The sequence below is a fragment of the Rana temporaria genome, chromosome 7 (genome assembly GCF_905171775.1).
Source record: "Rana temporaria chromosome 7, aRanTem1.1, whole genome shotgun sequence".
Taxonomy (NCBI): Eukaryota; Metazoa; Chordata; class Amphibia; order Anura; family Ranidae; genus Rana; species Rana temporaria.
This window is the reverse complement of record NC_053495.1, coordinates 46,109,509-46,125,189: the sequence shown is the minus strand read 5'-3', so window position 1 is coordinate 46,125,189 and position 15,681 is coordinate 46,109,509. Positions and strand designations below refer to the sequence as shown.

The 15,681-nt window shown below is 45.5% G+C and overlaps 1 protein-coding gene across 2 annotated transcripts in view; it reads right to left on the bottom strand.

Annotated features, from left to right (window-relative positions):
* The window catches only part of PTPDC1 (protein tyrosine phosphatase domain containing 1), a 91,073-nt gene extending 88,640 nt beyond the window's left edge, over nt 1-2,433 (bottom strand). Inside the window, exon 1 of one of the 2 annotated variants that reach the window (XM_040359311.1) lies at nt 2,347-2,433. In XM_040359311.1, the coding sequence (XP_040215245.1) occupies nt 2,347-2,428 (82 nt within the window). In that variant the 5' untranslated portion in view covers nt 2,429-2,433. Of the gene's footprint in view, nt 1-678; nt 1,066-2,346 lie in introns of those variants that run through there. The other variant, XM_040359312.1, reaches the window with a different exon arrangement.
* Between the last annotated feature and the right edge of the window lie 13,248 nt (nt 2,434-15,681).

Genomic DNA, 15,681 nt, shown 5'->3' with positions numbered 1-15,681 from the left:
TGATGAGAGTACATCTGGTGATGAGTACATCTGGTGGTGAGAGTACATCTGGTGATGAGAGTACATCTGGTGATGAGTACATCTGGTGGTGAGAGTACATCTGGTGATGAGAGTACATCTGGTGATGAGAGTACATCTGGTGATGAGAGTACGTCTGGTGGTGAGAGTACATCTGGTGATGAGAGTACATCTGGTGATGAGAGTACATCTGGTGGTGATAAATAGCACTTGGAGTGCACATGCAGTGAATGATTATAATTCAAGGCAACATACAAGATATTCTTTCTAGAGACTCTTGAAGGACCTTGTGTGATGGATGTGCAGTAGATGATTTTACACTATTCCGACACTTGTATATTTATTTAAAATCCTGCAACAGATTACAAAGAACTGAACAAAAACAAACAGAGGTAACTTTTTATCCTCCACAAAGCTGCAACACCGGCCAGATAGAATTGGCAGCTTATTGACTGGATCCATTGACTGCCTGGAATTGCTCTTTAAAGTTGAAATAAGATCGATACATGAATAAATTAACACACAACACAATACAGGAACACGCAGAACATCAATGACGTTCTTGTATTATAAGAAAAGACGTACACCCCTTCAAAAGGATTACTCACTAGTTTAGCCTTTAAGGGAAATCCATAAATTAAAAAAAAATAAAAACTTAACTCTTTATCTGAAGAACGTTGGCACTCGCATCTCCGGGGGTAACACAAGACATGGCCACCATGACCCTGTGAGTGGATGATGATAGGACCTCGATGGCAGAGTTGCGCCTTCTCTGGAGACGGATGACACTAGGGATAGTGGAATATCTGCGGCCATGGAGGAAGTTGCTGACGATGTTCACAGTGGAGAGCCTTCGGGACGACCCCTGCATTGTATGAAGCCAGCAGCCAGCTGTGCAATGACCTATCCCTCCAAGTGCCAGAGACTGTACAACTTGGTAAGAAATGTGCGATGATGAATTTATAGCAGCTCACAGCACTTTGTGATAGGCTGGGAGGTTTCTATAGTAACAAACAGCTTGGCTCTGTCATATTACCCATAGAGCTGTAATACACCTATATCAGATCAATGAGAATAAACTCTTAGCAGAGTTGATCTCTGCTGTAAAATGTTGCAGAATTTGCGTACTCTACATAAATGAATCATAAAGATATATCAAATATGTACTTTGTAAAATGTAAGGAGTTATATTCAATGCAATATTAGCTGTTTTTTAACCACTTCCATACCGGACCTATTCTGGCACTCCTCTCCTACATGTAATTTTTTTGCTGGAAAATTACTCAGAACCCCCAAATATATTTTTTTTTAGCAGACACCCTAGGGAATAAAATGGCGGTCATTGCAACTTTTTATCTAGCACGGTATTTGTGCAATCATTTTTCAAAACGCCTTTTTTTTTTATAGGGAACCACAATCGATGACGTCACACCTACAGCCACACCCCCCTACAGTTAGAAACACAAATGAGGTCACACATAACCCCTTCAGCGCCCCCTTGTGGTTAACTCCCCAACTGCAACTGTCATTTTCACAGTAAACAATGCATTTAAATGCATTTTTTGCTGTGAAAATGACAATGGTCCCAAAAATGTGTCAAAATTGTCCGAAGTGTCCGCCATAATGTCGCAGTCACAAAAAAAATCGCTGATCGCCGCTAATAGTAGAAAAGAAAAAAAAATAATAAAAATGCAGTAAAACTATCCCCTATTTTGTAAATGCTATAAATGTTGCGCAATCGATAAACGCTCATTGCGATTTTTTTTCACCAAAAATAGGTAGAAGAATATGTATCGGCCTAAACTGAGGAAAATTATTATTTTTTTATATATTTTGGGGGGATATTTATTATAGCAAAAAGTAAAAAATATTGCAATTTTTTCAAAATTGTCGCTCTATTTTTGTTTATAGCGCAAAAAATAAAAACCGCAGAGGTGATCAAATACCACCAAAAGAAAGCTCTATTTGTGGGGAAAAAAGGACGCCAATTTTTTTGGGGAGCCACGTCGCACGACCGCGCAATTGTCAGTTAAAGCGACGCAGTGCCGAATCGCAAAAACTGGCCAGGTCCTTTAGCTGCCTAAAGGTCCGGGTCTTAAGTGGTTAAGGTTAGGTTACAGGTAGGGTTCGTTTGTCCAGTCTCCCAGTGCTAAAAAGCGAATGTATCATACAAACTCTCCAACATCATGAATGTTCTTTGTAATCATTATTGAAGAAAAGCATACACTATACATTATATACACAACTTCATCATTCATAATGCAATATCTACAATATGTTGGTGTTAGGACCATATATTTATTGTGGATTATTAGATACGATTGGTACCTGAGCTCATTGCTGCTTGGTGAGTGTTGTTTGCAGAGGTACAACACAGAAAATCATTGTGAATCAGGACTCCAGACGTCATTGCAACCACTGCATGGAAACAAAGAAGAAAGATGTTGAAACACATATAAGGACACGCATTTTACTTCCTGCCATAATTATCATACAGACCATAAGAGGTGCAAGAACACAGTGGGGTTGAATTCCTAAAGGAGTGAAGGCCGTTTGATTTGCAAAGTTGTTAGTAGATGTTGGTTGTTGTTGTTGTTGTACCTGTTTTCACAATTAATTTTTTTCATTTCCGTTATACATGATGGAGCATTCAGTATGAACGCAGTGCACAGTGAGGGGCAGATTCACGTACAGCCGCGCAAAATTGTGCGGGCGTAACGTATCCAATTTACGTTATGCCTCCGCAACTTACACGGGCAAGTGCTGTATTCTCAAAGCACTTGCTCCGTAAGTTGCGGCGGCGTATCCTAAATCACCCGGCGGAATTAAAATTCGGCGAGTAGGGGGGCGTGTATCATTTAAATGAAGTGCGTCCCCGCGCCGAACAAACTGCGCATGCGCCGTCCGTAAAATATCCCAGTGTGCATTGCTCCAAATGACGTCCAGCCCCATTCACGGACGACTTACGCAAATGACGTAACTTTTTAAAATTTCGACGCGGGAACGACGGCCATACTTAACATTGGCTGCGCCTCATATAGCAGGGGCAACTTTAAGCCGGGAAAAGCCTAACGTAAACGTCGTACCTTTACTGCGTCGGCCGCGCGTACGTTCGGGAATTCGCGTATCTAGCTAATTTGCATACTCGACGCGGAATTCGACGGAAGCGCAACCTAAAAAAAAAGCAGTTTAGATCCGACAGGCGTAAGAGACTTACGCCTGTCGGATCTAATGGATATCTATGCGTAACTGATTCTAAGAATCAGTCGCATAGATACGACGGCTCAGATTAGGACTTACGAAGGTGTACATGGCGCTGCGCTGTCGTAAGTCCTATGAGAATCTGGGCCTAAGCATCCACTTCAGTAACTAAAAAGCCTTAAAGGGGTTGTAAAGGTATAATTTTTTTTTCCTAAATAGCTTCTATTACCTTAGTGCAGTCCTCCTTCACTTACCTCATCCTTCCATTTTGCTTTTAAATGTCCTTATTTCTTCTGAGAAATCCTCACTTCCTGTTCTTCTGTCTGTAACTCCACACAGTAATGCAAGGCTTTCTCCCTGGTGTGGAGTGTCGTGCTCGCCCCCTCCCTTGGATTACAGGAGAGTCAGGACACCCACTAACACACAGCTCCTTTATCTGCAACATAGAGAGCGTCCTGACTCTCCTGTAGTCCAAGGGAGGGGGCGAGCACGACACTCCACACCAAGGAGAAAGCCTTGCATTACTGTGTGGAGTTACAGACAGAACAACAGGAAGTGAGGATTTCTCAGAAGAAATAAGGACATTTAAAAGCAAAATGGAAGGATGAGGTAAGTGAAGGAGGACTGCACTAAGGTAAAGGAAGCTATTTAGGGGGAAAAAATTGTACCTTTACAACCCCTTTAACTTCTTTAGGTAATCTACCCAAATGCCTGCTTTACGCCGGGTTCACATATGTTCGGGTTCGTGCCTGGGGTCTGGTGCTATCTGTTCACCGGTTTAGATGCGATTCAGGGTTGAGTTTTTGCCTAAATTCACACCGGACCCTAACCCAAACACACACAAGACCCTTTTGCAAACCGCTGTGCCGCCGCCAAGGACCTGAGCGCCGGTCACACTCACATGTCTTGTGAATTGGATGCAGGAAAACCCGCCTTCAATTTACACATACAGTATTGCACAAAAGTTTGTACACCCCTCACATTTTTGTAAACACGTTATTATATCTTTTCATGTGACACTGAAGAAATGACACTTTGCTACAATGTAAAGTAGTGAGTGCACAGCTTGTATAACAGTGTAAATTTGCTGTCCCCTCAAAATAACTCAACACACAGCCATTCATGTCTAAACCGCTGCCAACAAAAGTGAGTACACCCCTAAGTGAAAATGTCAAAATTGAAACAAATTAGCCATTTTCCCTCCCCGGTGTCACGTGACTCGTTAGTGTTACAAGGTCTCAGGTGTGATTGGGGAACAGGTGTGTTAAATTTGGTGTTATCGCTCTCACTCTCTCATACTGGTCACTGGAAGTTTAACATGCACCTCATGGCAAAGAACTCTCTGAGGATCTGAAAAAAATAATTGTTGCTCTACATAAAGATGACCTAGGCTATAAGAAGATTGCCAAACAGTGGCGGCCCATCCATAGGGGGCGCCCGGCGCCACCACCCCGCGGCCCGCCAAGTCAGTAAAAAAATAATTTAAACATGTCCCCTTAAAAAAAAAAAAGGTCCTTATGTGCACTGTGGCCGGGCGCAGTGCAGTATGAGTAGCGCCACGTCTGTGCAATCACAAGATTGCAGATGTGGCGCTACATTGGCAGGCAAAAACTGGCTTTGTGGCATAGCCCATCGCGCCACAGCTTCCGGCGCAATGTACTGTATTGTGAAAGGGCGGGTGCACTGCACTCAGTATATTGCTGTGCTAGTGCCGACATCGGGAAGTGACGTCGGCACTCTGCACAGCTCAGAGGGACGCTCCCCCCGTGAGCTGATCATCTAAGGTAAAGAAGCCGGCAAAAATAGCGGCCGATAGGCGACCAGCAATCCCCCGGCATCATCAACGGCACAACCCCCCTCCCCCCGCTCATTAACATTTTTTTTCTGTCATATTCAGCGAAAATAGTGGCCGTTAGGCGGGCCCCCCAATCCCCCCGCTTATTTCTTTATTTATGTTTATCCCCCCCGCCTATTAACATTTTATTCTTTTTTTTATTTCATGTTCGGTGCAGGCATCCAATTGCAAGCCCCCTCCCCCGCTTATTAAGATTTTTTTTTTAATGTTCGGTGAAAATAGCGCCCGTACCCCCCCCCCCCCCAATGCAGTATGTCCGCAGTCTCTGGTAATTTCGTGCAGTATGTCCGCAGTCTCTGGTAATCTCGTGCAGTATGTCCGCAGTCTCTGGTAATTTCGTGCATTATGTCCGCAGTCTCTGGTAATTTTGTGCAGTATATCCGCAGTCTCTGGTAATCTCGTGTAGTATGTCCGTAGTCTCTGGTAATCTGGTGCAGTATGTCCGCAGTCTCTGGTAATCTGGTGCAGTATGTCCGCAGTCTCTGGTAATCTCGTGCAGTATGTCCGCAGTCTCTAGTAATCTCGTGCAGTTTGTTCGCAGTCTCTGGTAATTTTGCGCAGTATGTCCGCAGTCTCTGGTAACTTTGTGCAGTATGTCCGCAGTCTCTGGTAATCTTTTGCAGTATGTCCGCAGTCTCTGGTAATGGGATGAGGATGAGGATGAGAGGGTGTCCGTGATAGGCAGAACACTGACTCACTTGCTGGGAGTGTTCCCCTATCACAGACGAGGAGGCGCAGCTTTTGTACACTGGATGGCCGCCGTCTGAGCATTATACACGGACACAGGCATTACACAGGAACACAGGCATTACACGCTGCCTCTCTCTCTCCCAAGTATCGAATCAGGCATCGGGAGAATTTGCGCGAGTACAAGTACTCGCGCAAATGCTCTGTATCGGTCCCGATACTAGTATCGGTATCGGGACAACCCTAGTAGATTCTATAAGAGGTGTGGCTTATGAGAAGTGGGAGGGACCAAACATGGAGGGGCGGGGTCTTGCGTCCCCCCATCCTAAAACTTCACCAGCCGCCACTGTTGCCAAGACCATGAAACTGAGCGGCAGCACGGTGGCCAGGACCATACAGCGGTTTAACAGGACAGGTTCCACTCAGAACAGGCCTCACCATGGTCGGCCAAAGAAGTTGAGTGCACGTGCTCAGCGTCATATCAAGAGGTTGTCTTTGGGAAATAGACGTATGAGTGCTGCCAGCATTGCTGCAGAGGTTGAAGGGGTGGGGGGGTCAGCCTGTCAGTGCTCAGACCATACACTGTACACTGCATCAATATGGTCTGCATGGCTGTCGTCCCAGAAGGAAGCCTCTTCTAAAGATGATGCACTAGAAAGCCCGCAAACGGTTTCCTGAAGACAAGCAGACCAAGGACATGGATTGCTGAAACCATGTTCTGTGGTCTGATGAGACCAAGATAAACTTATTTGGTTCAGATGGTGTCAAGCGTGTGTGGCGGTAACCAGGTGAGGAATAGAAGGACAAGTGTGTCTTGTCTACAGACAAGACAAGCATGGTGGTGGGAGTGTCATGGTCTGGGGCTGCATGAGTGCTGCAGGCACTGGGGAGCTACAGTTCATTGAGGGAACCATGAATTCCAACATGTACTGTGACATACTGAAGCAGAGGATGATCCTCTTCCTTTCGGAGACTGGGCCGCAGGGCAGTATTCCAACATGATAACGACCCCAAACACACCTCCAAGACAACCCAACCACTGCCTTGCTAAAGAAGCTGAGGGTAAAGGTGATGGACTGGCCAAGCCTGTCTCCAGACCTAAACCCTATTGAACATCTGTGGGGCATCCTCAAATGGAAGGTGGACGAACGCAAGGACTCTAACATCCACCAGCTCTGTGATGTCTTCATGGAGGAGTGGAAGAGGACTCCGGTGGCAACCTGTGGAGCTCTGGTGAACTCCATGCCCAAGAGTGCTGGAAAATAAGTATTTTTTTTATAAGTGATCATATAATCTCTGTTCTCAGCTGCATAAGGAACTCAGATAGCTGGTGAAGGAGAAACAGCAATACACTGATCTTCCAAATGTGCAGGTCGGGAAAGGGGAGTGTATGCACAAGTCTTGTAGGAGAGCTAGCTGAGTTCCCAGCACTGCTAGAAAACTGACCACGGTTTGCTCTCATTCCTAGTGTGGTCATTTCCTAATAGGAAAGTAGGAAGACTGGCAGGAACACCAGGTATTTCACACAAATACTTACCTGAGCCCGATCTAGCAATGTGCAAGAGAGCGGCGGCTCTCGGGGGTCTCTCTCTCCTCATTGGCTAAGACACAGCAGCAGTAGCTATTGGCGACCACTGCTGTCAATTACGGAGAAGAGGGGGCAGGGCCGAGCTACGATCTGTGCCTTATGGACACACCCCTGGCTTGGGATCGAGCACACACAAGTGCCCCCAGAGCAAGCAGTTTGCTCTGGAGGCACTCAGCAGGAGTGACTCGAAAAGAGGGGGCTCAGGGCCGCTATGTGCAAAGAGCACGTAAGTATAACATGTTTGTTATTTTTTTTTTTTTTTTTTTTATTAAAGCTGAACTTTAGGTATTACTTTATTATAAAATGATATAAATAAAAAAGACTATACGTCATCTTTAACTTCTTAAACTTCTTATACTGTAAAAGAAAAAAGTAATCAGTGCAAATCAAACTCATACGCAATAAGATAACCCAACATTAGACTAATTGAACAGGCTGCCACTAATAATTGCTGAAAATACACGTTCACACAAGAAGCGAGCTGCAGCCAGAACCTAAGGACCGCTTCCTGCAAATACTCAATATCTCAGAAGGTGATTACGGTGCTGAGTAATAATCACTGCCTTGCCGCTTATGAGTAATGACTGAGACACAAAAGAGCTTCAAACTGAAGTTCACCCAATTCCCATTATATATTGGCCCTTCTAATTCATCAAATTCAAATGTCTGCCATGAGTAATCTGTACACATAAGGCCTTTTATGTACGGAACTGAATGGTTTCAGGAATTGCCTTAATAAGACACATTCACCATGCAGGGAAAAGTGAGGGGGGCAGATCCACGTACCTCGGCGCTTCTCTCCGCCGGGCGCAGCGTATCTAAGATACACTACGCCGCCGTAACTTTTTTTTTTCCGAATCCTCAAAGAATTCGCACCGTAAGTTACGGCGGCGTAGTGTATCTTTGGCGGCGTAAGGGCGCGGAATTCAAATGGCTGTGATGGGGGCGTGTTTTATGTAAATACGTCGTGACCCGACGCAAACAGCCGTCCGTGGGGGTATCCCAGTGCGCATGCTCGAAATTAAACCGGAACAAGCCAATGCTTCCGACGGTGACATCATTCTACGCAAATCCCTATTCGCGAACGACTTACGCAAATGACGTAAAAAATTCAAATTTCGACGCGGGAATGACGACCATACTTAACATTGAGTACGCCACCATGTAGCAGCTTTAACTATACGCCGGAAAAAGCCGAACGCAAACAATGTAAAAAAATGCGCCGGCCGGACGTACCTTCGTGGTAGAGTGAGAGCAATAATTCTAGCCCTAGACCTCCTCTGTAACCTATAGAATTTTTTAAACGTCGCCTATGGAGATTTTAAAGGGTAAAAGTTTGTCGCCATTCCACGACCGGACGTAATTTTGAAGCGTGACATGTTGGGTATCAATTTATTCGGCGTAACATTATCTTTCGTATTATTAAAAAAAATGGGGAAAACTTTACTGTTGTCTTATTTTTTAATTAAAAAAAGTGTAATTTTTTTCCCAAAAAAGTGCGCTTGTAAGACTGCTGTGCAAATACGGCGTGACAGAAAGTATTGCAACGACCGCCATTTTATTCTTTAGGGTGTTAGGATAAAAAATATATATACTGTTTGGGGGTTCTAATTAGAGGGAAGAAGATGGCAGTGAAAATAGTGAAAAATTACATAAGAATTGCTGTTTAACTTGTAATGCTTAACTTGTAATACCAACGGCCACCACCAGATGGCGCCAGCTTACACATCTGGTGGTAATAACTTGTAATACCAACGGCTCACCACTAGATGGCGCCAGGGATTTCTCGAGCCCTGGCCTAGGCTTATGACATCATGCACAGCTCTCTCTCCTGGGAGGGGGGATGAGTCATAAGAGGGTCAATGAGAGCTGAAGAGCTGGAGGTGTGCCTCTGTGTGATGTCTGTGTAAATCCAGGAAGTGAACAGGCAGCAGCTTCAGCTGCCCACAGTTAAAATAGTTGCAACCAGACTCAGTGGAGGGAGATTTCTGCAGCATATTTGGCAAGTACAGAATCACAGTATATATAAAATAATATGCAAAGTGATTGGAGGGAAGCTTCAGAATGACAAAGATGTTTTTATTACAAATTATGTGAGCAGACTGCAGTTCCTCTTTAAGGACCGTACACACGGGCTGATTATCAGGCGACATCGGCCGGTTCAATTAAAAGTATTGTCATGGGCTGTGACAGAGGAAGACGCAGCAGAGGTTAGGTGAGTATAATGGATTTGGGGGCCCTTCATGGCATCTCTCCTGTTCCCGCCCATGCTATAGCAAAAAGACCGCTACAGCGTGGGTTAACTTTGCTAGGGGGGGGGGGGCGTGCATGGTTGTGCTCTGTGGTCGCTGTGTCTTAGGACACAGCTGATCACAGATCAGGGTAAAGGACCAATCACAGTTGCCCTTTACCACGTTATCAGATGTGTCCAATGACAGCTGATCACTATGTAAACACAAGCTAGGTATTGGTATTCCAATACCCTCGTTCGCCTCCTCCGACATGATACCCGGAGTGACTTCCGGGTATCACTGCTCCGACGCTGTGACTGGCCGGAGCAGCGATGACGTCACTCCCGCGCATGCCGTTAGTAGCGGCACGCATGCGCCGCAGACATCGGTGCCGCTGTTTTTTGCAAATATCTCCTAAACCTTTTAGGATTGGGAGATATTTCTTGCACCTACAGGTAAGCCTTAATTTAGGCTTACCTGTAGGTGAAAGTGGTTGTAAAGCCTCGTACACACGATCAGTCCATCCGATAAGAACGGTCTGAAGGACCGTTGTCATAGGTTAACCGATGAAGCTGACTGATGGTCCGTCGCGCCTACAAACCATCGGTTAAAAAAAACGATCGTGTCAGAGAGCGGTGACGTAAAACACAACGATGTGCTGAAAAAAACGAAGTTCAATGCTTCCAAGCATGCGTTGACTTGATTCTGACCATGCGTGGATTTTTAACTGATGGTCGTGCCTACTAACGATCGGTTTTGACCTATCGGTTAGGAATCCATTGGTTAAATTTAAAGAAAGTTGGCTTTTTTTTAACCGATGGTTAAATAACCTATGGGGCCCACACACGATCGGTTTCGACCGATGAAAACGGTCCATCAGACCGTTGTCCTCTCGTTAACCACTTAACGCCCGCCGCACGACTATTTACGTCCGCAAAATGGCACGGACAGGTAGATGGCCGTATATATACGTCCCTGCCTTTCCGCGGGTCGGGGGTCCGATCGGGACCCCCCCCCCCCGCTGCGTGCGGCGGGCGGCTTACCTCTGGGAGCGATCCGGGACGACGGCGCGGCTATTCGTTTATAGCCGCTCCGTCGCGATCGCTCCCCGGAGCTGAAGAACAGGGAGAGCCGTATGTAAACACGGCTTCCCCGTGCTTCACTGTGGCGGCGCATCGATCATGTCATCCCCTTTATAGGGGAGACACAATCGATGACATCAGACCTACAGCCACACCCCCCTACTGTTGTAAACACACACTAGGTGAAGCCTAACTCCTTCAGCGCCCCCTGTGGTTAACTCCCAAACTGCAACTGTCATTTTCACAATAAAGAATGCAATTTAAATGCATTTTCTGCTGTGAAAATTACAATGGTCCCAAAAATGTGTCAAAATTGTCCGAAGTGTCCGCCATAATGTCGCAGTCACGAAAAAAATCGATGATCGCCGCCATTAGTAGTAAAAAATTTTTTTTTTATAAAAATGCAATAAAAATATCCCCTATTTTGCAAACGCTATCAATTTTGCGCAAACCAATCGATAAACGCTTATTGCGATTTTTTTTTACCAAAAATAGGTAGAAGAATACGTTTCGGCCTAAACCGAGGAAAAAAAAATGTTATATATGTTTTTGGGGGATATTTATTATAGCAAAAAGTAAAAAATATTGCATTTTTTTCTAAATTGTCGCTCTATTTTTGTTTATAGTACAAAAAATAAAAACCGCAGAGGTGATCAAATAACACCAAAAGAAAGCTCTATTTGTGGGGAAAAAAGGACGCCAATTTTGTTTGGGAACCACGTCGCACGACCACGCAATTGTCTGTTAAAGCGACACAGTGCCGAATCGCAAAACCTGGCCTGGGCATTTAGCTGCCTAAAGGTCTGGGGCTTAAGTGGTTAACCTATCGTGTGTATGAGGCCTAAAGGGTGTCATTGCTGCCGCAAAGAAAAATCAGGTCCCCTGCCAGACATGGTTGCATGGCAGAACTGTGTAAATCTCAGCACTGGATGGACAGGTATACAGATCCTTTAACAAGTAAAAGAGCTCACCTGTATGTGTCTTTAGCAGTTTGCCTGGAGCTCAGCTATGAACAAGCCAGAATCGGCAGCCCTTATCTACATCCCTACACAAATAAATAGCATTGTACTGCTAAAACCAACACACAACAACAAATCACTCCGGGACAGCCTATCCTTCCCCAGAGTACAAATACAGACATGATGGGCTCACCAAATGGGCTTCTTCTTGCCGAGTTTTTGAAGGCTTTAAGTTTATTCGACATCGTTCACTATCTCTTCTCTGCTCCGAAAGCACGGACGCATCTTCTATTCAGATGTCTGAGGCAAGCTTTTAGCATCTACAAGCGAACAATCAGCTTTTTGTCCATCAGCCCTTTTAGATGAGAAAAGCTTTATTCTTCCCCTAAGCCATGACTCTGAATCCATGCCATGGCGTGACGTGCCCCGTGACGTGCCTCCCACATGCCATATTGACAGGCCCGAAGAAGGAAGAGTCTCTTGAATTTTTTATTAATACTTCTCTGTTGAAACAAATGGACGCTCTTTATTCTGGAATAAACAAACATTTATCTTCCTAGCCCTAAGCTTTTGTTAAACGCATGGCAACCAGCGTTTGATGCCACAGTCAACAGGGCTTAATCCAGGTATAATGAACAATAAACCACGGCTTCAGCACAACAAAGGGCAATAAAAAAGCTGTGGTTAGGTTAGGTTTAGACGTGCGACACCGTTGCCAAGTCTCAGAAAAGCAATCCAGGTTTGGATCTCTATTCAGAGGCATTTTGACAGGCAGTGAAGAGGCAATATGACGCAGACTGGGACTGCCTGCCCTGCCACTGGAACATCTTCTGGACGCACTTACCTGCTACATGCCTGTTTCATCCACCATCTTGTAAGTGTTTTTAACCCCTTTAAGGGATATTAAAAGTTTTCTACTTCTGCACTTAGAGGCGCCTTGTTTGTTTTTGTATTTGACAGGCAGTGAAGAGGCAATGTGACGCCTCATTGACTGTTTTAACCAGGGTTTAACAAATTTGCTTGGAATCTAGGAGCCAGCTAAAAAAGTTAGGAGCCAAAAAACGCACCCCGTCCCGACGAGCTTGCGCGCAGAAGCGAACACATACGTGAGCAGCGCCCGCATATGTAAACGGTGTTCAAACCACACATGTGAGGTATCGCCGCGATTGGTAGAGCGAGAGCAATAATTCTAGCCCTAGACCTCCTCTGTAACTCAAAACATGCAACCTGTAGATTTTTTTAAACGTCGCCTATGGAGATTTTAAAGGGTAAAAGTTTGTCGACATTCCACGAGCAGATGCAATTTCTAAGCGTGACATGTTGGGTATCAATTTACTCGGCGTAACATTATCTTTCATAATATAAAAAAAAAATGGGGATAACTTTACTGTTGTCTTTTTTCACAAAAAAAGTGCGCTTGTAAGACCGCTGCGCAAATACGGAGTAACAGAAAGTATTGCATCGATCGACATTTTATTCTCTAGGGTGTTAGGATAAAAAATATGTATAATGTTTGGGGGTTCTAATTAGAGGGAAGAAGATGGCAGTGAAAAATAGTGAAAAATTACATTAGAATTGCTGTTTAACTTGTAATGCTTAACTTGTAATACTAACGGCCACCACCAGATGGCGCCAGCTCACATCTGGTGGTATAACTTGTAATACCAACGGCTCACCACCAGATGGCGCCAGGACACTATTTCTAGTCGCCATGGCGACCGGGATTTGTCGAGCCCTGGTTTTAACACCATAAATGCCACACCACTGTACCACAGCCACATATAACATGGTTGTGGCACGACCCCATTCACTTGTATAGGTTGTACTCAGCAGCAGTACTGGCTGCCATATGCAATAGAAAGGATAATTTTTGCCATGGTCATGGAGAAAGGCATTGTGCCCAGGGCATGTAGGTACCCCTATCTGCTGCCATTGCAGCTTAAAGCGGAGCTCAACCCTATTTTACAACATTAGCTTAAAGGGGTTGTAAAGGTACAATTTTCATTTCCTAAATAGCTTCCTTTACCTTAGTGCAGTCCTCCTTCACTTATCTCATCCTTCCATTTTGCTTTTAAATGTCCTTATTTCTTCTGAGAAATCCTCACTTCCTGTTCTTCTGTCTGTAACTCCACACAGTAATGCAAGGCTTTCTCCCTGGTGTGGAGTGTCGTGCTCGCCCACTCCCTTGGACTGCAGGAGAGTCAGGACGCCCACTATCACACAGCTTCTTTTCTCTATCTGCAACGTAGAGAGCGTCCTGAGTCTCCTGTAGTCCAAGGGAGGGGGCGAGCACCACACTCCACACCAGGGAGAAAGTGTCGCATTACTGTGTGAAGTTACAGACAGAAGAACAGGAAGTGAGGATTTCTCAGAAGAAATAAGGACATTTAAAAGCAAAATGGAAGGATGAGGTAAGTGAAGGAGGACTGCACTAAGGTAAAGGAAGCTATTTAGGGAAACAAAATTGTACCTTTAGGCTGCTTTCACATTGGGCAGCGGAGGTGCAGTGACGGTATAGCCGCGCTATTTTGTAGCGCCGCTATACCATCGTATTTACCGCGATATTCGGGCGCTAGTGGTGAGGTTTTAACCCCCCGCTAGCGGCCGAAAAAGGGTTAATACCGCCCGCAATGCGCCTCTGCAGAGGCGCATTGCGGGCGGTATTACTGCGGTTTCCCATTGATTTCAATGGGAAGGCGCGGTATAGGAGCGGTAAACACACCGCTCCTATACCGCTCCAAAGATGCGGCTAGCAGGACTTTTGGAGCGGTCCTGCTACCGCACCGCTTCAGTGTGAAAGCCTTCGGGCTTTCACATTGAAGCCTGCAGGGCAAGATTTATTCATGCGGTATAGCAGCGCTATGTTTAGCGCTGTACCGCATGAATAACGCCTAAATGTGAAAGGGGCCTTACAATCCTTTTAATCCTATTGCAGCAATCTAATAAGTAAAAAACGGAAGCGGGGATGGGCGGGTATTCTGCGGGTATGCCATTTCCTTTCACCCACAATGCGTTGCATACTAACACATTATGAAATACTTACCTTGGAAGGAAGACTTTCAGCGGCATGCTGTCACCACTGAGAGGGCTGACATCTCCCCCCCGGTCTTTCTTCAGGGTTCGCACACTCCGGAAACGCGAAGATGTCACTCATGCATGCACACGAGAACCCTCCGTTCCGGCACGGAACTCTGAAGGTCTAGCAAGGTATGCCCGACCCTCAGAGCACATGCGCCGGTGACATAACCGGCTGCATCCAGAGTGAATATCTCCTAAATGATGCAAGTTTAGGAGATATTCATTTTGCCCACAGGTAAGCCTTATTATAGGATTACCTGTAGGTAAAAATCACCAAGCGGGCTTTGCTACCGCTTTAAGTGTATGGGCCCACGCCGCACCCACGTGCAATCCATGCAGTTGTGGTGTGGTGATCGGCTGCCACACGTGGGAATGAGACTTATTTTTCACTTGAATGAAAGCTCTGAGTCTGTTAATGATGCTAAAATCACATCCAAGATGATGGGTGCCAATCAACAGTCTCTGGACTTTTGGATGTCTGCACAAAGGAGGTTTTTACAAGTAAATACAATTCCTAAAATTCATGAAATGCGCAAATAACCTTATGGGAAGATTGTTGTTAAAATCATTACTCTAGTAACAGGGTCTCTTTAACCCCTTCCCGCGGCACTATAGCCGAAAGACGGCTACAGCGCCAAAAGACTTCCTCCCGTGCATGAGCCCCTATGGGGTGCGCTCTGTGATCACCGAGTCAATGAGATCCTGGGCCCTTACCACATGCTCAGCAGTCAGCCAATGACAGCTGATCACGTGATGTAAACATAAAATCGGTAATCGGCTTCCAGCGTGAGCGGAAAAAAAAAAAAGCTGATCCCTGGCTTCTGTCAAAGGGACATCAGTCCCAAACAGTGGAAGCAACCGCCTCCTCATCTGCGCCCACCAGTGCCATCTCCCAGTGCATATCAGTGCTGCCAGGCAGTGCCCACTAGTGCCACCTATCAATGCCCACCAGTGCTACCTATCAGTGTACATCAGTGCCGCC